Source organism: Rhincodon typus, chromosome 3, assembly GCF_021869965.1.
Source record: "Rhincodon typus isolate 14 chromosome 3, sRhiTyp1.1, whole genome shotgun sequence".
NCBI lineage: Eukaryota > Metazoa > Chordata > Chondrichthyes > Orectolobiformes > Rhincodontidae > Rhincodon > Rhincodon typus.
In genome coordinates, this window is record NC_063334.1 from 10,463,153 (window position 1) to 10,488,026 (window position 24,874).

General features: G+C 41.5%; 1 protein-coding gene across 1 annotated transcript in view; it reads left to right on the top strand.

The window, feature by feature from the left end:
• The window catches only part of LOC109912114 (fibrillin-2-like), a 152,909-nt gene that overhangs the window by 90,444 nt on the left and 37,591 nt on the right, over positions 1–24,874 (top strand). The window contains exons 34-43 of the mRNA XM_048595128.1: positions 4,696–4,821; positions 6,141–6,257; positions 9,161–9,289; positions 9,396–9,515; positions 9,957–10,082; positions 10,512–10,664; positions 16,844–16,909; positions 18,726–18,851; positions 19,337–19,456; positions 24,002–24,124. Coding sequence (XP_048451085.1) covers positions 4,696–4,821; positions 6,141–6,257; positions 9,161–9,289; positions 9,396–9,515; positions 9,957–10,082; positions 10,512–10,664; positions 16,844–16,909; positions 18,726–18,851; positions 19,337–19,456; positions 24,002–24,124 — 1,206 coding nt within the window. The remainder of the gene's footprint in view (positions 1–4,695; positions 4,822–6,140; positions 6,258–9,160; positions 9,290–9,395; positions 9,516–9,956; positions 10,083–10,511; positions 10,665–16,843; positions 16,910–18,725; positions 18,852–19,336; positions 19,457–24,001; positions 24,125–24,874) is intronic.

Genomic DNA, 24,874 nt, shown 5'->3' on the forward strand with positions numbered 1-24,874 from the left:
CCTCCCTAACCTGTTCTTCCTCCCACCTATCCCCTCCTCCCACCTCAAGCCGCACCTCCATCTCCTACCGACCAACCTCATCCCGCCCCCTTGACCTGTCCGTCCTCCCTGGACTGACCTATCCCCTTCCTAACTCCCTACCTACACTCACCTTTCCTGGCCCCATCCCCGCCTCTTCGACCTGTTTGTTTCCTCTCCACCTATCCTCTCCTCTATCCCTCTTCTATCCGCCTCCCACTCTCTCCCTATTTATTTCAAAACCCCCTTCCCCTCCCCCTTTTCTGATGAAGGGTCTAGGCCCGAAACGTCAGCCTCTCTGCTCCTATGATGCTGCTTGGCCTGCTGTGTTCATCCAGCCCTGCACCTTGTTGTCACTGATCTCAGACGAGCAGTTTGAGTACATTGAGACAACAGGTAGGTCAAGCGAAGTGGTGCAGAGGTGGGATTTGTGTGTCATCAGTGAGCATGTGAAAGGTGACCCTGTGTGCGCATATGATGTAACCAAAAGGGCAGTATGTCAGTGATGATGGATCATGGATAGGGCACAGGAGTATCCTCACGGAAACAACAGTACTGCAGAGGAGCAGTGCAATACAGTAGGAGAAACCTTTGCTGGACATGCTCTGGCTACTCAGCAAGGACAGTTTCTCTGATCTGAACAACATGGGACATTGGACAACTGTATAAAATACTGCAGAGAGGCTGAGAGAAATGCTGAGGGAAATGCATTGTGGATAGTGTCAAAGAGGATATTGATTGATGTTTGCAGAGCAAAGAAAAGTTAAAGTGGAGAAGACAGAGAGGCAAGATTTTAAAAGAAAAGTTAACATTTGCAAGGATAGGGAATGTCAATGGCAGCTGGGTATGGAAGGAGATTTTACTGGGAATGCAGCTAAAGGAGCTGGAGGTGTGTCCCTCAGGAGAGAGAATCTTGGAAATTATATCAGGGGAAATGACAAAGAAGTTGGAGAGAAACAAATGGCTTGGGCCACAGCAAGGGGGAGCACGAGGAGAGGTTGGAACTGGGGAAACAATAGAGCCAGCTGATTAGATAGTTTTAGTCTTGGTGGCAACGATATTCACTATGTCCTCGGGCCTGTTGCATTTTAGGATGATGCTCCAGTCGTGGTGAGTAAAGAGTCAGGCCTTATTGAACTTTATACTGCCCAGCCAAATTGATTTATAAATGTTTAATAGGAACAGGAGTAGGCCATTCAGCCCCTTGAGCCTGTTCCACCATTCAATGAGATCATGGCTGATCTGTGGCCTAACTCCATGTACCTCCCTTTGGCTGATTTCTATTAATACCTTTCCTTAACAAGAAATTATCTCTCTCAGATTTAAAATTAGCATCTGATCCAGCATCCACTGCCATTTGTGGAAAAGAGTTCCAAATATCCACCACCCTTTATATGTAGAAGTGCTTCCTAACATCACTCCTGAAGGGCCTGGCCCTAATTCTCAGACCTTGCCCCCTTGGTCTGGAATCCCCAACCAGTGGAAATAGTTTATCTTTATCTCCCCTGTTTTTACTTCCTATTATCTTGAACCAATTGAGTGCCAAATAAACTGACTATTAATTGGTTTAATATTAGCCAAAGTGTATACTGGGGTGTCTAAGCAACCTGGTTGGTAGTGGCAGCTCTGAGATTATAATATTTAAATGAGACCACTTCCCTAATATTTTTACAGTAATCTAAAGTTGATCCTTCATGAAAGACTTTCAATTCATGCAAGGAATTCAAGATTCCTGTGTGCAGCTAGATCCCACAAATAGGGGCTGAATTTTTGCTTCTAAACTGGAGCACAGAGTCATGAGCATTTCTCTGTCACGAACCTGCCTCAGCAGGAAGTGGGACAGATGATCTACCTTTCATTCTGAGAGCTGGTTATTGATGGGAGTGGATCCCACCATGCCCAGAAACAGACTGGAGGCAGCCACAGGACTGCTGGATGTAAAGGTGGACTATGAAAAACTATCACCTTGGTGATCAGGGACTTGTTTCCAGCAGTAAAAAAAAAACCCGCTATCCCTCATATCTTCAAGCACACTGTCCTCCAACCAATACACTTCCATATCCCATTCTTACCAACTCATGCAACTTCATGACCCCTATTCACCACCCCTCATACCCTCCATGCCAATGTATGTCCCTCTATTCAACCCATATCCCTCTATTGTTCCTATGTCAACCTGGTGCCAACTCATGCCAACACATGGTCCCACTCGGCTACTTTTGCCATAACAAACTCTGTGCCAACTCACCTATTATCCACCATGGGCAGACTTTCATAGCCAAGCTTAGAGGAACTAAAATAAAGTTCTAAATGTATACTGATGGCTACATTATTTTAAAAGCACTCAATCATTAAAACCTATTCAATGTATTTAATCTAATTTAAAAATTCCATTTAAGTGCTTAATCCCTTATGATAAGGCATATTTGGATTCATAGCTGCATATCAAAGATTCAAAACAGTCAGTGAAACTCTGAACTTACAAGTTCCCAAGTCTGATAATGGTAGGTTGGTGTAGTCAGTTATGTAGCATTAGTAATATGATACCCTTCAAACTTATGTCACCAGACAGCTCGGTAGTTCCATTGAGTCCATTTTTATACATTTTCATGTCTACGTTTAGGAATCCCAAAGGTAGACTTACCTTTCCAAAAGGGTGTCTGACCTCTGCAAATAATTCCAGCAGCTTTGGAACTTTTGCTCAACTGTTTAAAGTTCAGGAGTTATATTTTAGACAACCCACTAACATATCTGCTTGAAGGTAGCTGCACTTTTATTTATGCAGCTGCCTCTGTGAAGTATGGATGTGCAAACATACTTCTGCACCCCTGCCCCCATCTCCCTGTGGTGGGACCTGGACCATTGGTGGGACTTCTGGAATCAGAGCTCCAGCACCATTTTAGCTAAACCAGATCCCTTTACAGTAATGCTAAAAGCCAGCTCTCCTTGTTTTTATGTAACACTGTTTATGGGACAGGAGGAATGCGAATGCTAGCCGTCAGGTAAATCTTAAGCGAAGATCGGTTGATTACCTACAAAACTAATGATTTCTTCCTCATAATTATCATCAAGTCATTCCCCCACCTGCCTTCCAATCACCAACCCCACATTCACTCCCAATTCTCCTCCCTTCATGCGTGTGGGTCTGAGGGCAAGTTACTAACACTGAGCCTTTACTATTCTTCAGTCATCACAGAGTGTTCCCTATAGCCCCAAATGAGACTTTGTACTGCTGGATACAAACGTAGTGGAAATGAGGAATGAGATCCTAACATCAATATCCCACCTTATAAATAATAGGGCCCATATTTGGGTTCCTAAACTGTCTGATTCTTTTAGTTCTCAGCTAGTGGAAAAAGTAAGCTGGAGTAAAGTCTATAAATGGTGAGATTATAAATAGTTTCGGAAGGAATTCTGATTTTTCATAGCCTTAATTCAGAAATCTGCAATTCAGAGAACAGTGAGATGGTAAAGGGAAAAATACAATTTGGAAAAAATAGAATTCACTGACTTGAAGAAATTAATGACTTAAAATTTCATTTTGATCTTTTAGAGTGAAATTGTTCTGCAAGATATTAACATAAGAAAGGATTAGAATGTTAGTTTGAAACTTCTACACAATCAATCAGCACAAAGTGTTAACTAATTTAAAATAAATGACTTTGAAAGTGCTTCACAGAGCTTTTTGGTAGATATGCGCATCCTAATTTCAATCCTTTGTGTTCTTAGCAGTGTTATATAGATTTCATCTGTATGCCACTGTGGTTTGATGGAAACTAAAGTGTTGTTAATTGTTATATTGAAATGGAACAGCAGTTAACTATAATGGAAAGGTTGAGATAACAAGGTGCAGGGCTGGATGAACACAGCAGGCCAAGCAGCATCATAGGAGCAGAGAGGCTGACGTTTCGGGCCTAGACCCTTCATCAGAAAAGGGGGAGGGGAAGGGGGTTTTGAAATAAATAGGGAGAGAGTGGGAGGCGGATAGAAGAGGGATAGAGGAGAGGATAGGTGGAGAGGAAACAAACAGGTCGAAGAGGCGGGGATGGGGCCAGGAAAGGTGAGTGTAGGTAGGGAGTTAGGGAGGGGATAGGTCAGTCCAGGGAGGACGGACAGGTCAAGGGGGCGGGATGAGGTTAGTCGGTAGGAGATGGAGGTGCGGCTTGAGGTGGGAGGAGGGGATGGGTGGGAGGAAGAACAGGTTAGGGAGGCAGGGACGAGCTGGACTGGTTTTGGGATGGGGTAGGGGGAGGGGATATTTTGAAACTTGTGAAATCCACATTGATACCATTGGGCTGCAGGGTTCCCAAGCGGAATATGAGTTGCTGTTCCTGCAACCTTCGGGTGGCATCGTTGTGGCACTGCAGGAGGCCCAGGATGGACATGTCGTCTGAGGAATGGGAGGGGGAGTTGAAATTGTTTGCGACTGGGAGGTGCAGTTGTTTATTGCGAACCGAGCATAGGTGTTCTGCAAAGCGGTCCCCGAGCCTTTGGGTTTCTGAGATCATGCATCCTGCATTTAGCAGGAGATCTTTCGAAATTCAATAGAAAGGCATCAAGAGCAAAATGTCAGATTGGGAGAAACCCCACACAAATTCAACCTTCTGTTTTTAACTTTGCAACTTTTCAAATTTAAGCCTTTCAGCTAATAAAAAAAGTACTATACAATTCCTTTAGATCGCAATGAGTGTCTGGAAATTCCAAATGTCTGTAGTCATGGTGACTGCATTGATTTGGAAGGAAGTTATCGGTGCACCTGCCACAATGGCTTCAAGCAGACTCCTGATCAGACCATGTGCATGGGTAAGTGAGGCTATTAGCTTCTAACTTCATAATGGATCATTGCTGACAGTGTTAGCATTAATGATATGTAGGGTTCACCAGACTGAAAAACTGACGGGCGAGTCCGTTAGATACTAGCTAAAGTCACCCGTGGTAACTAGATATAATTGATTGCAACTTAGTAAATGAAAAATGTAACAGTTTGCAGAATAAAGTTCTTACAAAATAGACGTTGTAGCAAGCCAAATGTTATTACAAGATAAACAACTGCGAACGTTAATTTTCCTTTGTGGCCAATTGTTGAAGTTGATGACTAAAATATCAAGCGAATCGTTCGGGTCCCATAGGTGCAGGTCGGAAGGCTGGGCCAGGAGGAATTTCACTGAAATTAACATTGCCCTCAGGAGGTGACACAATCCAGTCTCTGGGCGATCTTCAGGAGGTTGGCCATCACTTACAGAAGTGGCCCATTTGTGGGCCCCCTGGGGATCACCTTCTGCAAGGGTAACCTTGAAATGTTTATTTTATTGAATTTGAATCTCTGCAGAGGAGACCTCAAGTGCCCCTGTGTCTCTGTCTGATGATGGCAATGCCTACTTGCCCTGGTGGGGCTGCTGCCTTTCTGACCCACTGATTGGAACTAACTTTTCAAACTTCATCCAACAACAAACTCATGAATGGCCTCTTAATGGTCTGCCTCTGGAAAACCTACCTTGTGGAGAGTTAGAGCAAGAATGTTCCCACATCATCTTTACAGTCAAAGCATCGTAGCCTTTCCAAAGAGGAAGTTGAGATACCTAGTGGGGACATGAGTTGAAATGTGGAGTCATGGGAGTGTGGCAGCAATAGCCAACAATACTAAACAAATCTCCCACTCCTCCTCCTCCCCTTTCCACCTCCCTAACGAGGGATCGCAACAAATATGGTCCCACTGGGGAAAAAAGTCAGAAAACACTGGTCTGGGGGCAGAAGGTTTAATAGGCATTACCATGAAGGATAGAGTATTGTACATCCAAGATCAGCTATATGCGCTTGCATAGAACATTGAACAGTACAGCACAGTAAGGCCCTTCGGCCCATGATGTTCTGCTGACTTATTATCCTACTAAGATCAAATTACCCTGCATACCCTACATTATACTATCATCCATGTGCCTATCCAAGAGCCACTTAAAAGTCTCTAAAGTGACTCCACTACCACTGCCGGCAATGCATTCCACACACCCACCATGTTTATAACATGAGTCATATATATTATATAATATGCTCATAGCAATGTTTATATATAAAAAGAGATCCATGTTCAGATTAATGTTAGACAAATTATTTTATATTGATAGATATTGATGAATGTGAACGACAGCCTTGTGGAAATGGAACTTGCAAGAACACTGTGGGATCATACAATTGTCTCTGCTTCCCAGGATTTGAGATAACTCACAATAATGACTGCATGGGTGAGTCATAAAGCCTATATGTTTTCCCCCACTGTAACGTAGAATTTAGTGTTATGCAGTGGGGTTAGAATTGACTCATTAATGTAAGCTTTAGCTGATGGAAATCTATACACTTCCAAAGAGCTTATCAGGAAAAGACCACAGGCAAGTAATTGCCTCTCACACACTGCCACTGGCAATTGTCTTGTGCCATCCTCTCAAACCCACCCACACTGCTGACCACTTGCTGTACAGTGTTCTTTTAGCAGAAGGTGGCATGCGAGGGCATGCCTTGGTGTAGGTACAATCCTGTCCTCACTGAACCCAACTGACTGGAATAGCTCCAAAATTCTTAACTTGGAGAGTGAATAAACATGCAGCATATTCTTGTATCACTCTGCAAGGAAGATGCTTTATACTGCACCTGCCTCCTCAACTAACATGATTTAAAGTGCTAGGCGCCCAAATTGTGTAGGTGAGGTGATATTTTACAACTTTATGTATTGCTAAATGCCCAGAAGTATTCAGCACCATTTTTGGAAGTGCTTAAGTGCACTTCTGGATTTGTTAGAATCTTTACAGGGCAGACAGGCCAGGAGGTGATCTCTCCACATGAGGTCTGTAACAGTAATGGGGGCTGCAGTTGCACAGCCTCTGGGTCTGCAACACAATAGAGAGAAGGAGCAGAGGCTGAAGAGAAGCTAAACTCTGTGGCACTGACCACAACCAGCTGGAGCACCTCCCTACCCCTTGGTATAGTATTCACTTGTTACATCACTTGGTGGTACAGAATTTGAATATTGCTGAAAAGAGAAACTTGTTGCTGGAGCTTTTGATCTTATATTCTTGATGATAAACACAAGAATACCAACTTTCAACTGATCAAAATTTATATTACAAGGAAAAGGGTGCTGATTGGTTGGCAAGTTGGTTCTCTTTTTGGCAATAATTGTTCAGTTATTGAGAGGTTGACTATGTGTCTGTTCATTGTTCACTGTGTGTTACTTGGTCAAGTCTAGTTGTGGTTGCAGAGAAAAAGGAACTAAACTGAAGCAATATGCTGTAAGTGTGAGATAGTACATTAGAAAAACTCCTGTACTCAAAGAGCATGGTGTGTCACATCTGCCTATCTCCAAGGCACAAAGCACAACAGTTGATAGCAAAACAAAACTGCCAACAACTTCACCCAGCATCACAGAACCCATCAGTAGTCTCTTATATATGGCTCCTTTGAGATCCTCATTTGAGTGTAACAGAGTCCATCAACGATCCTATCTTCTGGTGAATCAGTGACAGAGCTAACCTTTACCCTTGCCGTGTGGGGTCTCTTGTCTGTAAGGTTGAGCATGTCTGATACCCATCTCGATACCAGCCTCCACAGCTTGTGCAGCACATGTACCTGAGCTGGAGACTGCAAGAGTCAGATTAAGTGACACAGTTTTGTTCTCAAAGCTGAGCTATTTGCTCTCTTCCATTCTCCTAAGGCCACTGTGATGAAGCAGGCTGCATTTATCAGATGTCTGAACAGTAGGAATTGGTGTGACAGAGGGGTTTGGATGGGAATCAGGAAGTTCATGGTCAGCAGTAGTTTGTGCTACAGCATGTTTGTGCTATCAGGATGAGGATGTTTAAGCTGAGAAAGGACCATAGTATCACCTTTAACATCTCTTTCGATATCAGATACCCCAGGTCCTGTTGTCGTCACCCCCATTATGTAGCCAACCACCTCCTTCAGGGGATTCAGGACATGTCAGCATAATTTTTCCACATCTGTCCTTCTATACTTCCTTCCCTTGTATGGCACCTTCTCCTGCAAGAGAACAGGAAGAATGTTGGTGATTGTATAGGACTCTGTTGGGATGCTTGCCAGAAATAAGCAGCAAGAAATTTATGCAGTCAGAGGAACTAAGTATGTGCAAACCCAGTTTTAAGACCCACATGTTTTTAGGACAATGCAATTTTGAAAATAAATATATCCACATAAAGCCAATGAAACCTATAACTGATAAGATTGTGTTATAAACTATAAAAGGATAGGATATAGGACAAACAGAATCATTGAGGTAATGGAGAAATTTTATTATGAGGAATAGTGTATAAATTAACCATATTCCTAACTAAAGTAGGAAGGCTGAAAATTGCAGCTTTTGGGACTCAAAAATAATTTGTTAATGTAAACTTGACAAACCGTTTTTGCCTTCCCAAACAAGCATCAGGATGATAGGAGTGGTGAAAATGTAAAATTTATCTTTCTATTCATCCGTGTTGGTAAGATCTTTGGCTTTGTTGAACAATAAAGAAGAATATGCTTTACGTCTTATGCAGTAATTGCAATGCTTGTTTGAAAATCATTCCTCAATAAATCGTTATTATCTGAGAAATTCTTAGGACTTATTATTACTCTGAAGGAATTACTTCATTGGCTGTGCAGTAGATTCCTGTTTAGAACATAGACAGGGTTTCTGCTGCTCTTTCAGTAACATAACAACGCAAGAACAGGACCAAGAAATTTCCCAGCCATTGTTACCATTTGTAATTTTCCAGTCATTGTGACTGTACATTAAAAATCAATTGTTTCTTGTTGGCCATTGTGTTTTTGCTTTGCTTTCCTCCCATAGTTCTGATTATTAGTATCACCCAAGAGTTTTCACTTCCACCCAGAAGAAATAGTCTAGCCAACAAACATTTGTTGGAGTCCAAGACTGTCTGATGAGAACTTCAAGTTCCTTTTCCAGTATGCAAATGTTAGATGGCTGAAATGTGAAATAAAATCCTGCACTTGAGATTCCTATTACTTTATCATTAGATCTGTGTTTCACATTTTAATTATGTTGCATAGCTAACTGAATTGGTTAGAAACTTACCTCATAAATGAGAGTGAATGCATAATATTCAACTAAATATATCCTTCATCATACCCTCAGATATTGATGAATGTGCCACTCTGTTTAGCCAAGTCTGTAGAAATGGACAATGTTTTAACAGCGTTGGCTCCTTCAATTGTTTTTGTCAGGATGGCTATGAGCTTACACCTGACAAGAAGAACTGCATAGGTGAGTGCAACAACAGTTATCTTACAATTGGTTTTCAAAATCTTGGAAATGATATTTTGGTTCTTCACAAGACCTGTAAATGTATTTCTGCTTATTTTCCGGAAAGATATCAATGAATGTTTGTTAGTTCCTGGATCATGTGCCCCTGGGACCTGCCAGAACCTCGATGGTGCGTACAGATGTATTTGTCCTTCAGGATATGAAGTGCAAAATGAAAACTGTATAGGTGAGGATCTGTAATTTCTGCTGTTCAATATACTGGAGACTTCTGCTGAAATAAAAAACTCATCTATCTCAGGGCAATCATGCAATTTTAAGTCCCCATAAATGGGACACACGTGACTTAAAATATGACGTGTTCACCTGGCTTGTGTTTTTCTAAGTTTATGCTAAGAATTGGCAATTTTTGTCAACATTCAATTAACTTAGAAAAAGAACTGCTTCAGTTGCTTTCTGTAGGTGTTTCCTTTGCTTACTGAGAAAGTAACTTAGCAACTCTGAATGAATAGTTCACTGAATAACATATGATTGGGAGCACTTTGCGAAAGTGATTTCACTTCATATTCCTTTCTTTATCTAAAAACTGCACTGCAGTCTTTGGCGTACTGAACACAGTACAAAATGCTTTTCCCTATTGCTCAGACAAATACTACTTCCTGTTCTGCAGATATAAATGAATGTGAGGAAGATCCAAATATCTGTCTATTTGGTAATTGTGAAAACACTGCTGGCAGCTTCCAGTGTGTTTGCCGACCAGGCTTTATTCTGTCAGAGAATGGACGTAGATGCTTCGGTGAGTCTGCATTTATTGAACGTTTGTTATTATGGATTGTAAAATTGTAACCTGGGAGACTAGCCTCTGATTGTGTGTTGTTAGCGTATAAGTATATTCAAAAGGTGGAGATTCTTGTAAGTTAAATTAGAACAAACTATTTATCAGATGTCACTGAATTGACATTGAGTTCTTCAAATCATCAACTGCAACCTGAATGGGAAACCTGGAGAAAAATCATAAATTGACATTTTTAAACATTTCTCCAGGACTTTGACTAATCTTCTACTATGGAGAATTTCCAAGTGCATATGTTTAAAAGATTCAACACAAAAGGTCTTCAGCTTCATCTTTCGAGTAGCCAATGCTTTAATTTGTGCATGGTGTGTAAAAGGTAGCTTTTCATTGCTCTGGCTTGAAATTGACACCAATTTGATTTGTCTCCACTAGATACACGCAAAAGCTTCTGTTTCACTAAGTTTGAGAATGGGAAGTGTTCAGTGGCAAAACCTTCCAATACAACCAAAGCAAAATGTTGTTGCAGTAAAATGCCAGGAGAGGGATGGGGAGATCCCTGTGAACTGTGCCCCAAGGATGGAGAAGGTAAAGCACATTGTCCTCACAATGTATCATGCCTAGTTTAGCTCACTGATCTCATGTAACATTAATTTTGGTGGAAGTATTTCAAGAGGAATTTAAATGTATCTCTCTTAAATGTGCTCTAATTTCCAGCTTTGCATATCAGATTCTGAAGGAGAGAATTTACATTCATTTGGAAAGGCAAGGACTGATTAGGGATAGTCAACATAGCATTGGGTGTGGGCAATCCTGTCTCACCAACTTGGTTGAGTTTTTTGAAGATGTAACAAAGGAGATTGATGAAGGCAAAGTGTTCAGCAAGGTTCTGCATGGTACCCTGGTTAGTAAGGTCAGATCACATGCAATCCAGGGGGAACTAGTCAGTTGGTGACAAAATTGTCTTGAAAGTAGGAGACAAAGAGTGGTAGTAGAGTTACAAGGTGTAGAGCTGGAGGAACACAGCAGGCCAGGCAGCATCAGAGGAGCAGGAAAGCTGACATTTCAGGTCTGGACCCATTTCTGAAGAAGGGTCCAGAGCCGAAATGTCAGCTTTTCTGCTCCTCTAATGCTGCCTGGCCTGCTGTGTTCATCTAGCTCTACACCTTGTTATCTCAGACTCCAGCATCTTCAGTTCCTACTATCTCTCTGGTAGTAGAGTGCTGTTTTTTGGACTGGAAGAGGTCTGAGGCCACCAGGGTGCCACAAGGGTTGGTGCTGGGTCCACTACTTTTTGTCATTTATATAAATGATTTGGATGTGAATACAGGAGGTATGGTTAATAAGTTTGCAAATGACACCAAAACTGATGGTGTAGTGAACAGTCAAGAAAATTATCTCAGAGTACAACAGGACCTCAATCAGATAAGCCAATGGGCCGAGGCATGGCGGATGGATTTTAATTTAGATAAATGTGAAGCGCTGTATTCTGGTAAGGCAAATCAGGGCAGGACTTATACACTTAATGGTAGTGCTCTGGTGAGTGTAGCCAAACAAAGAGACCTAGGGATGCAGGTGCATAGTTATTTGAAAGTGGAGTCACAGGTAGACAGGATGGCGAAGAAGGCATTGGCCCACTTGCCTTCATTGGTCAGAACATTGAGTATAGGAGTTGGGACGTCATGTCGCAGCTGTATGAGATGAGACCCCTTTTGGAATACTGCGTTCAGTTCTGGTCTCCCTGCTATGGGAAAGATGTTGCTAAACTTGAAACAGTTCAGAAAAGATTTACAAGGATATTGCCAGATGGGAGAGTTTGAGCTTTGGGTTTAGGGAGAGGGTGTATAGGCTGGGGCTTTTGTCCCTGGAGCATCAGAAGCTGAGAGGTGACCTCGTAGAGGTTTATAAAGTAATGAGGACAAATAGCAAAGGACTTTTTCCCAGGGTAGGGGAGCCCAAAACTAAAGGGCATAGGTTTAAGGTGAGAGGGGAAAGATTTAAAAGGGACCTGAGGGGCAACCTTTTCATGCAGAGAGTGGTGCGTGTATGGAATGAGCTGCCAGAGGAAGTGGTGGAGGTGGATACAATAAGGTCATTTAAAAGACACCTGGATGGGTATATGAATAGGAAAGGTTGAGAGGGATATGAGCCAAATGCTGGAAAATGGGACTAGGTCAGTTTAGGATATCTTCCCGGTGTGGACGAGTTGGACTGAGGGGTTTGTTTCCATGCTGTACAACTGTATGATTCTATAACTTAGTTTTGGGAATTTGGCCACATAGTTCTACATTTATCAATTCAAATAATATATTCTCTTAGATATTTTCAATATGCAATATTAAGCTTACAATGTTAAAAAAGTAGACAGGGATGAGGAAGTGCAGCAACTCCCCATGACCTCAAGGCAGTATTTGAGTGAGACAGAGTGTGGCAGCAAGGAGCCCTAGCAAAACTGGAGTCAATAGAAATCATGGGGAAAACTCTCCCATGGTTGGAGCCATACTTAGAAAAGGAAGATAGTTGTGGTCCTTGGAGATCGATCAACTGAGTCTCAGGACATCTCTACGGGAGTCCCTGAATAGTAGGGTTTGCCCAAACATCTTCAGCTTTTCATCAATGGTCTTTCCTCCATCGTAAAATTAGAAGTAAGAATGGTTACTGATGATTGCACAGTGTTCAGTACAGTTCACAACTCCTCAAATGCTGAAGCATCGAAATCTGAACAATGTCCAGGTTTGGGCTGATAATTGGCAAGTAACATTCACATCATAAGTGCTATGCAATGCTGATCTCAAATAAGAAAGCATCTTACTATCTCTCTTTTATAGTCAATGCATTACCATCACTTAATTCCTACTATTCTAGTGATTAACATTGACCAGAAATTAAATTGAATCAGCTATATAAATCCTGTGTCTACAAGAGCAGGTCAGAAGTTGTGAATTCTGCAGCAAGTAACTCAGCCTCAGACTCTGTGAAGCCTATCGACAATACACAAGTCAATACTGTGATGGAATAATCCCTAGTAACCGGGATGAATTCAGCTGCAACGACACTCAAGAGGATTGACACAATCCGGGTCAAAATAGTCCACTTGTTTGGCACCTCCATCTACATTTCACCACTGATGCATGGTAGCACTAGTGTGTACCATCTATGACAGAAACTCACTAAGATTCCTTGGACAGCATCTTCCAAACCATGAACACTATCAGCTAAAATGACAAGGACAGGAGGGACATGGAATACCAAATTTTTCTCCAAACCATCCCCAATCCAGATTCAGAAATATATCATTGTTCCTTCAGTGTTGCTGGATCAAATTCCTGGAACTCCCTCCGTAACAGCCCTATGGATGTACCTAAACTTCATGGGCTGCAGTTATCCAAGAACATAGCTCAAAGCTACTGACTGAAGGGAGGTTAGCATTCAGCAAGAAATACTGGCCCAGCCAGCAATGCCTACATAGAAACATAGAAACATGGAAGGTAGGAACAGAAGGAGGCCATTCGGGCCTTCGAGCCTGCTCCGCCATTCATCATGATCATGGCTGATCGTCCAACTCAGTTGCCTAATCCTGCTTTCTCCCCATAACCTTTGATCCCATTTGCCCCAAGTGCTATATCCAGCCACCACTTGAATACATTCAATGTTTTGGAATCAACAACTTCCTGCTGTAATGAATTACACAGGACCACCACTCTTTAGGTGAAGAAATGTCTCCTCATCTCCGTCCTAAATGGTCTACCCTGAATCCTCAGACTGTGATCCCCTGGTTCTGTGCACACCCACCATTGGGAACATCCTCCCTGCATCTACCCTGTCCAGTCCTGTTAGAATTTTATAAGTCTCTATGAAATCCCCCCTCACTCATCTGAACTCCAGCAAAAACAACCCTAACCTAGTCAATCTCTCCTCATACGTCAGACCCGCCATCCCCAGAATCAGCCTGGTAAACGTTCGCTACACTCCCTTGAGAGCAAGAGCATCCTTCCTCAGAAAGGGAGACCAAAATTTTACACAATATTCTAGGCGTGGTCTCACCAAGACCCTGTATAACTGCAACAACGCATCCCTGCTCCTGTACTCGAAACCTCTTGCAATGAAGGCCAACATACCATTTACCTTCTTTACCACCTGCTGTACCTGCATGCTTACCTTCAGCAACTGGTGCACAAGGACACCCAGGTCCCACTGCACACACCCCTCTCCCAATTTACAGCCATTCAGGTAGTAACCTGCCTTCTTGTTTTTGCTTCCAAAGTGAATAACCTCACATTTATCCAAACAATATTGCATCTAAGGTTTTGGAGTTGATTTGTAGCTCGGGTTGTGGGTGTTGAGGTTGGTTGGCTTGCCAAGCTGGTTTGTTGTTCCGCAGACGTTTTGTTACCACGCTTGGTAACATCCTCAGTGCAGCCTCCGATGAAGCGTCGGTGTGTTTTCCCACCTGGTTTTTAAACTCTGGGGTCTGTTGAGCTGGATTGCCTCACTTCCGGTTTTCCTTCGTAGTGGAATGTATATGGGGTCAAGTTCAATGTGTTTATTAATAGCATGCTTCGTGGAGTGCCATGCTTCCAGGAATTCTCGTGCTTGACTCTGCCTAGCCTGTGCCAGGATCTTGGTGTTGTCCCAGTCGAGTTGGTGGTTCTCCTTGTCCACGTGGATTGAGATGAGTGAGTATTGGTCGTGTCTTTTTGTAGCCAGTTGGTGTTCGTGTACCCTTGTTGTTAGTTTCCTTCCTGTTTGTTCAATGTAATGTTTCTCGCAGTCTGTGCAAGGGATCTTGTAGATGACATTGGTCCTGTCCATGGCGGGGAGTGGGTCTTTAGTTCGGGTGAGCAGTTGTCGTAGGGTTGATGTGGGCTTGTGTGCCACTCTGATGCCCAGCGGTCGTAGAAGTCTTGTGGTGAGTTCCGACGTGTTCCTGATGTAGGGTAGTGTGATAAGCGTGTCGGGGCGTGTAGTGTCTTTCTGGTGTTGTTCGTGTAGGCATCTTCTGACCCAGTTCTTTAGATATCCATTATCCATGAACACTTGGAAGCGGTATTCTTCTTCCTGTTGGCGTAGTTCTGTGTTGCTGCAGTGTGTTGTTGCCCGTTTAAATAGTGTTCGCACGCAGCTTCGTTTGTGTATGCTGGAATAGTTACTGTTGAAGTTCAGTACCTGGTCTGTGTGTGTGTGGCTTTTCTGTGTACTTTCATTTGGAGTTCCCCATTTGTCTTGCGCTCTACCATGACGTTCAGGAATGGGAGATGTTTTTTCTTCTCCTCCTCTCTGGTGAATTTTATTCTGGTGAGGGTGTTATGAGGGTGTGTCTCCTCTAGTTTGGTCCGTTTAATGATAAAAAAGGTGTCGTCCACATAGTGTATCCATAGTTTTGGTTGGATTTGCGGAAGGGCCGTCCTTTCTAGTCTTTGCATCACTGCCTCTGCTATGAGTCCGGAGGTAGGTGATCCCATGGGTGTCCCATTGATTTGCTCGTATGTTTGGCCGTTGAAAGTGAAGTGGGTGGTGAGGCATAGGTCCAATAGTTTGAGCATGTTGTCCTTGGAGATGGTTTCACTGGGGTCATATATTGCATCTACCATTAATTTACCCACTCACCCAACCTGTCCAGATCATGCTGAAGGATCTCTGCATCCTCATCACAGCTCCCACCCAACTTGGTATCATGGCAAACTTAGAGATGTTACATTTTGTTCCCACATCCAAATAATTAATACATATTGTGAATAACTGGGGTCCCAGCACCGAACCCTGTGGTGCCCCATTAGTTACTGCCTGCCAATTTGAAAAGGCCCAAAACATCAGCCTTCCTGCTCCTATGATGCTGCTTGGCCTGCTGTGTTCATCCACCTCTACACCTTGTTATCATTAATTCCTACCCTTTGTTTTCTCTCTGCCAACCAGTTTCCTATCCATCTCAATACACTTTCCCCAATCCCATGCACTTTAATCTTACACAATAATCTCTTATGTGGGACTTTGTCAAACACTTTCTGGAAATCCATATATACTACATTGACTGGCTCCCCCTTGTCAACTCTACTCGTTACATCTCAATAGAATTCCAACAGATTTGTATGGCATGATTTCCCCTTCGTAAATCAATGCTAACACTGACTGATCCTGCCATTGCCTTCTAAATGCTGTGCTATAAAATCTTTAACAACGAATTCGAGAACAAATTTTTAAAAATGGTCTATCTTCCCAGAAAGACCACTAACAAAACCACCATTAAGTGATTCCAGGATTTTCGCTTGCCCTACATTATCTAAAAGCTCACTTCATCTGTAGCTCACTGCCTGTGTGAAGCAGAACTTCCTCACCTGCCTGCTGATTTTTCTCATGTGATTTTTAACTTGTGGACGGACTCCTTTCATCTTCAGGTAGTGTTCTCGCGATGTCTTTTGTCTCCTGTGTGCTGTCACATATTCTTAGATAAGCAACCTGTTTATTTATCCCTTTTAAAAATGGATAGTCCAAATTGTTCTAGTCTTTTGAAGACAATTATAATGATCAGTGCTGTTGCTCTTCTATTCCTGCTATTTACCATAACATGTCTATGTCGTCAAATTAAACAGAGAAGTCATTGTCTGTGGACCACCAAATGCACAATAATATTTCACAAATCCACCAATTATGATTTAGGTTTAATTTAAGTGAGCAGTCCTATAAATGTCATGGAAATGAAATAATTTCAATTTTTGCATGCATTTTATGAGATTCAATAATTTTTAAAATGAATGTTATCTCTTTTGCAGTTGCTTTCCAAGATCTTTGTCCATTTGGCCATGGTACAATCCCTGGCATTGGAGATTCTCGTGAAGGTAAAAATAGTCACATAAGGACAAAATTGTATTATTTTACATCATGATAATAGATCTAATGATCTTGAATGTGAGATTGGCACAGCATGGCGTAAGGGTCAAGGACACAGTTAGTTAATGTTTTGAAGGTATGAAGATTATTCACACCATATATTGAGCTAACATCTGTGAAGTCACTTCTGCATTTAAATGGAAGTTCTGCATTTAAATAGAAGTACGCTTGAATTAGTTGCCTTTGTCAAACTATTATACAACAGTTGCAATTCATTGAGTGGTACATTAGGCAACTTAATCGTATATCTCCCTTGTGTTACACCTGGATGGGGGTGAGGTATGCATTGAGCATTCATGAAACGAAGGCACATACTGAGTTCTGAGACAACAAGGTGCTTGTTAGCTAACTATTCTATTAACTGTGTTTCCTGCTACAAAATTAAAAACAGGCTATTAACCTTTAGTTAGCACTTTACCTTTCAAGTCTAAACAAATAAAAAGCTGTCAGAAAATATTTTCAGTATGAAGTACCCTAACCAGAAGCGTGATTTAAAAGGCAACTTAAAATATCTGCAAGATACCCATAACTTCTAGTAAGGTATCACTAAACGTCATGTCCTGCTCTCCTGACTGGATGTGATAAGCACATCTGTCACTTCCTGGCCCCCATTATTATTATTATACTGTAATGCCATATTTTCCCCTTCTTGAATACTGATTTCAATAAGGAAATAAAACTGGAAAATCAGCACCAGAGAGGGTTTAACACTTGAGGCAGTGCAGTTCTAAGAATAATGCTGTGTAAGAATGTAAGTCCAAAATGCTGTGGATACCGCAATTCTGAAATAAAAATTTAAAATAATGGAGATATGCTGCCAACCTGGCAATTTTTGAGGAAACAGAGTTATTGTTTCAGGTCAGTGATTTCTTCTATTACAGTATAAAAATAGAATTGAATGGAAGAGTATTTGCACATTTACTATGGTATTTGTGGTTATTTGATAAAAGTTAGTTAGAATGAGAGTTCTTTGCTTTGTGTGTACACATTAGGGTTGAAAGGCCAACTATGCATGGCAACCAAACGTGTATCCCACATTTAATTTAACATTTCAGGAAAATGTTTGGAAAAAGAAAAATAAATGAAACAAATTTTGTATCGATTCCACCATGATTCTGGGAATACATCAATATTTGAAAAGACCCCGAAACAGATTAGACTTTTCTTGTTCATTTAGAATGAAGTAGTCAGTTTTGCTGTAATGCGATAGTTGCATTCCTGTGCAACATCCTGTTATAGAAAACCATGCTATAGAAATAACAGCGCCTGTAGGAAAAGTGGGATTAGGGGCAAAACAAAACACTGAAAATCAGTCAAAAATCACAAAGGATAGCACAATTTGAATAAATGTTTAATTCATATCTCATAATGAAACAAAAGTAAATTTACCTTGAAAACATGTCGCCAAATGACTTGATGGGGGAGGAGATTGTATTGTACCTCTCGCAGAAGGCACTTCACGACAAAGTCCGCAAAATGATCACATGATGCCGGTGCAGAGACTCTTTCAGCACTAACATTGTACATATTTACGACAAATGCTGTTAAACAATCATGTGATGTCAACACATACTCCTCCCTGCACTGATAGAATTGTGCTAGAGCCAACACAAGTTTGCATTTTAGAAGAATTGTTCCCCTATTCGTCAGTTGCATTACAGCCAATTCAAATTGCTAGAACACGCACTGCAGCAGAACCGACTGTAGTACAACTTACCATGTCATCTGGTTTATTTTGCATGAATCTTTTGTTTTGCATTCTAGATGTTAATGAATGTTTGGAAAACCCTGGAATCTGTTCAAATGGCCATTGCATCAACACAGATGGATCGTTCCGATGCGAGTGCCCAATGGGATACAACCTGGATTACAGTGGAGTTAATTGTGCTGGTAGGGATATCATTATCAGTCATTATAAAGTCATTTTTAAAAATAAATAGTGCATCAGATTCACTTTTGACAGGAGTGGAATCTTGTGGCTATGGATCAGCCACTATGTTATGCCAATTCAATCCAGATATCCTCTACATTGGCTTTGTTGTAGGTAAAACTGGGAAGAGTGCATAATGGTCAGCTGATCTGCTACTGCAGGTTTTCTGATCTGACTGAAAGTCAAAATTTATCCCTGTATATTAACTAATATTACATACCTATTGTATCAAATGCTACCATCACATGTGTTGTATGTATTACACTGATGCTGTACATTTCCAGAATCAGGTGTGTAAATTAATCAGTTAGTGTTGAGGATGTACACTTGGAATCTTTTTATTATAATGTTATAATATTGCAGTAAACACCAGTTTGGAGTATTGTTAATGGAAATTGAAGCCTACTGTCACAGCAAATAATTTGTTGCTTTTCTATGAAAACAGACACAGATGAATGCTCCATTGGTAATCCTTGTGGCAATGGCACTTGCACCAATGTCATTGGTGGATTCGAATGCAGTTGCGATGAAGGTTTTGAACCAGGTCCAATGATGACTTGTGAAGGTAAGAAGTGACTTCAATGGATGAATGTACAGTTGGCAATATACAACGAGTTGTAAATTTAGAGCCAACATCTAGCACTTCCTGTTATTGAGGAAGTCTGGAGCATCTTTTGTGAGGTGGGAATCTGTCTCAAAACTGGAATCCTTGGTTGACCTTCTGGATTAAGAACTATTTGCATTTTTTGCACTTTCCAAGTCTCTACTGAGAGGTATGGAGGTGATCTGATTTTGACGTCAGCCATTGTGAACGTGCAAGGCATTCTGTCTGTGCTAGCTAAACAAATTACTATTTATCTTTAAAAGGACTAGAAATGATGCAAATTGATCTCATGCAGCAATTTCATAGGTTTTCTGGCCCTTTGATATTTAAAGATTTCCTTCCTGTAGTCCCCATAATAGATGCTACACGTCAGAGGTACTGAGATGTTTTATGGGGAGTAGATGAGTGAACTTGGGTGATCAGTAAGGTTCACATGGTTAGGAAAGAGAGATCACATCCAGAGTGGTGCACTGCCCAAGTGACATAGTCCAAGAAAATAAATCAGCAGACAGAAAAGGTATGTAAGAAGGGCACTATTACAATAATCATGTGGGACTTCAATACTCAGGTGGACTGGGAAAATCAGGTTGGTAACAGATCTCAAGAAAAGAAATTCATGGCATGTCTACAAGATGTTATTTTGGAGTGGATTGTGGTAGACCCTACTAGGGGACAGGCAATTCTGGATTTGATGATGTGTAATGAGGCAGACTTGATTAGGGAGCTTTAAGTGAAGGAACCCCTAGAGGGCAGTGATCACAATATTATAGAGAATGGTTTGAGATAGAAAAGCTGGAATCAGATGTAACGGTATTACAGTTGAGTAAAGGTCATGACAAAGACATGAGGGAGTTGCTGGCAAGAGTTGATTGGAAGGGGAACCTCACAGGGAATACGGTGGAACAACAATAGCAGGAGTTTCTGGGGGTAATTTGAGAGGCACAGCAGAAATTCATCAAAGGAAGAAGAAACTTATTAAGGGGAGGATGAGGCAAGTCAGGGACAGCACAAAAGCAAAAGAAAAAGCATATAAATCTGTGAAGATTAGAGGGAAGCCAGAGGAATGGGAAGCCTTTAAAAATCAGCAGCAGATAACCAAAAAAAAAATAAGGTGGAAGAAGATGAAATGTGAGTAAACTAGCTAGTAATATAAAAGAAGATTGCAAGAGAATTTTTTTAGGTATCTAAAAGGTAAGAGAGAGGCAAGAGTGGACATTGAACCACAGGAGCATGAGGCTGGAGAATTAGTAATCAAGAAATTGTGCAAGAATTGAATAGATACTTTGCATAAGGTTTCAGAGTGGAAGACAACAACAATGTATTAGAACTTCAAGAGAATCAGGGAGCAGAGGTGAGTGTAGTGGCTATCACTAAGGAGAAGGTGCTGGGGAAGCTGAAAGGTCTGAAAGTGGATAAATCACTCAGACCACTTGGACCACGCCCCAGAGTTGTGAAGGAGATAGCTGAGGAGGTTGGAGAGGCATTGGTGGTGATCTTTCAGGAATCACTGGAGTCAGAGAGGGTCCCAAAGGACTGGAAAATGGATAATGTAATACCCTATTTAAGAAGGGTGGGAGGAAGAAGATAGGAAACTGTCAGTCAGTTAGCCTGACTTTGGTCATTGGTGAGATTGTAGATCCCATTAACAAGGATGAGATTGCGGAGTACTTACGAGTGCATAGTAAAATAGGATGTGTCAGCACAGCTTCAACAAGGAGTGGTCTTGAGTGACAAATCTGTTGGAATTCTCTGAGGAGGAACACATTAGACAAAGGATAGTCAATGGACGTGATCTACTTGGATTTCCAGAAGGCCTTTGGCAAGGTGCTGCAAAGGAGGCTAAGAATAAGATAAGAACCCACGGTGATCTGTAGGCATACACTATTTTCTAAATATGGAAAGGCTTTGAAAATCTGAAGCATAATGGGACTTGGGAATCCTAGTTCAGGATTCTCTTAAGGTTAACATGGAGGCTCAGTTGGCTGTTAGGAAGCCAGTTGCATTGTTAGAATTAATGTCACGAGGGCTAGAATGCAAGAGCAAGGATATACTCCTAAGACTGTATCAGGCACTGGTCAGACCGCATTTGGAATATTGTGAGCAGTTTTGGGCCCCGTATCTAAGGTAGGATGTGCTGGCATTGGAGGTGGTCCAGAGGTGGTTTACAAGAATGATCCTGAGGATGAAGGGATTGCCATGTGAGGGGTGGTTGAGGACTCTGGGTCTGTTCTCAATGGAGTTTAGAAGGATGAGGTGTATCTGATTGAAACTTACAAAATACTGAGAGGGCTGGATGGGTTGGATGTAGAGAAGATGTTTCCATTTGTAGGAGAGACTAGAACCTAAGGCCACAACCTCAGAGTGAAGGGACGACCCTTTAGAACTGAGCTGAGGAGGAATTTCTAAAGCCAGAGGGTGGTGAATCTGTGGAATTCACCGCCACACAGGCCTGTGGAGGCCAAGTGACTGACTGTATTCAAGACAGAGATTGGTAATGGGATCAAGGGTTACAAGGAGAAGGCAGGAGAATGTGGTTGAGAAACATATCAACCATGATTGAATGACGGAGCAGAAAGGTCAAATGGCTGAAACCTGCTCCTGTGTATTTGCATGAACATTGAATTGAATTGTAAGGGCTGAAATACCAAATGCATACATCCAACATGACATCTCGCCTGCGTTAAGCACATTTTAGAAAATTCCTTTTTTTCTTTCTTTGCAGTTAAGTGTGCATCCTATGAAGCTGTAAGTGTGCACGAGTCATACAATGTTGTTTTTCAGTGTAAAATGACCTTCTGATTGTGAGCATTTGCTTTCTGTTTGCTGTATGAGCTATGGATTCTCTCAACATACATATATACAATGGCCTTAAAGGGTCTAGCGGTTAGATTACAACGCAGTGAGTACTTAAAATATACTTAGCTGAAAGTGAAGAAGGAATACTGCTCCTAACACCATATTATGTAGCCCACTGGTCCACATTGGCAGACACGTACACATACAAACACACACATAGACACACAGACATGTACACACACAGATACACACACACACACGCAGACACACAGACATGTACACACACACACACACGTACACACACACACAAACACACACAGACACCCACACACAGACATGTACACACACAGATACACACACACACTCACACACACGCACACGCACACACCATTATAATATTTTCTGGTGTTCAGTGGCAGTAAGAATGGGCTGAATAGAGAACGTTTGGCTGTTGCAACTTGGGGAAAGATGGAGTAGTTTGAAGAACAATGGTTTCGTCAGTAAACCAGAGGGTAGTCGTTATTTTTATTCTGGCTCACCAGCAGTGCTGGAGAACCTCATGAACTTTACAGCTCTCAACTCCCTTTTTCTGATGAGTCTTTTAATGCCTCAGAAATCTATGGGAGAGCGGTGAGTTTCCAACCATTCCCCAGTTGCACTGGAGTGACAATTAATAACTAATTAACAGAACATAATGTGAGACTCGGTCACCCAAAACCTGCTGCTGTCAAAACAATAATGACTGGTTAGGGTTGAGATATGAGGCAGAAGTTTATGTTTCCTCTCCAGTGGTCTTTGTCATTGGCGGAGCCATGTTACCACGTTAATGGTGCATTCACAGGGTGTTACCTTCCCATCCACCCTCTGATCAATCCACATAATACAGTTTGTGGGTGATGGAGTGTGCACAGGGAGAGGTGGTGGGGGAGACGCACTGAAACTACCAGCCCATGTGCCATATTTAAATCAATAAATAAGAGTAAATTGAGCTTGTTAAAATTTCAGTTGAGCGTAATATCAGCCTGCCCTTGCTGTAATGCAGCTGGGGTGGTTAGTCCCTTTAAAAAGTATTTTTGAAAGGAGAGGGAATGAAGGGAGCTGTTTTACTACAGGGTGTCTTTTATGAATTGATGCACCCTCCTCACTGAGAAATAATAGCTCCACCCTCCCTCCCACATAAACATCCTTTCCACCCATCTCACTCAACTTTCTAAGATGTTCAAACCATCCTGGTGAGCTGGTCTTCTGTGCTGCCCCCATTCTATGATCCTATGCAAGACTCTAGAGGCCCCTCTACAGGAATGTAATAAGAGGCATAATGACAAATATATTGCCCCACACTCTAAGATGCAATCAATTCTTCTCCTGTCATTTTATTTAAAGAGGGTATCTTTCAGTTTAAGAAAAAAAAATTGCATGGCTGTCCATTGCTTCCTTCCAATTTGTTGAAATTCAAATTGTTGAAAAACTCATAACTTGTCTCCCTGAGGCAGAAACACAAAGTGGGAAATGCAGTTTCATTATGATTATTAGTTATTTGTTGTTTTTGTAAGTTACTTTTTGAGGTATTTTTGAGGACCGTTTGAATTATCATCTGAATAGGTTTTAATTCTGTGAAGTGTAATGCATCATAGGGGTAGTAGACAGAAATAAAGTATTTTGGAGGATCCTAATTTATAACTTATAATTTTTTCTTTTTTTTATATTCAGACATCAATGAATGTGCCCAGAACCTACTGCTGTGTGCTTTCCGCTGCATTAATACCTTTGGTTCTTATGAATGTACATGTCCTGCTGGTTACACTTTGAGGGAAGACAGGAAGATGTGCAGAGGTGAGGACAATCAATATTGATTGATTACGGAAGTACAGTGAAAAGCTTTATTTATGAGCAGTACAGGCAGATCGTAGTAAGCAAGACAAAGCTGACATTAACTGTTTGCAAGTTGAAAACCATAAGACTCTCACAAAATATGACCACCAGGCTGATGGGATCGGATCAATATACAAACCAAGGTCTTGTTTATTGAAGCAAATTATCCCATATTTTTTCACTCTAACCATGAAAGGAATATCATGGCTGTTAAGAGAGAGAGAGCAGGGTAGAGCTGGAGGAACACAGCAGGCCAGGCAGCATCAGAGGAGCAGGAAAGTCGATATTTCGGGTCGGGACCCTTCTTCAGAACTGAACAAATTGAAGTTTGCAACATTATACAGGACATTATCAGAGCTGTTTCTGGCAAAAATCTCCTCATGGTGTTTAATATTCATGTACTAGAAGGAAAAAGTTATAACTCAGTAAAGAAGCAAAAGTACAAGTCTTTCTCACCAACACAACTGAAAAATAATTAAAAGGCCATTGAAGTGGGCAATGCAAATATGGTTAAACCTCAATTGCGCGCATTTCAGTAGATAAAAGTGATTGAGGCATAGAGTGAGAAAGTAGTTATGGTGAACTGATATATCAGTAATGGCTTGCTTGTTGAGCCTAATAGTAATTTCCTATTCATGAAAGCATCTACATGTTTTTATGCTTTGGCCTAGCATTTCTAATAAAGTATGACCCAACTCTAGTCCTAACCTA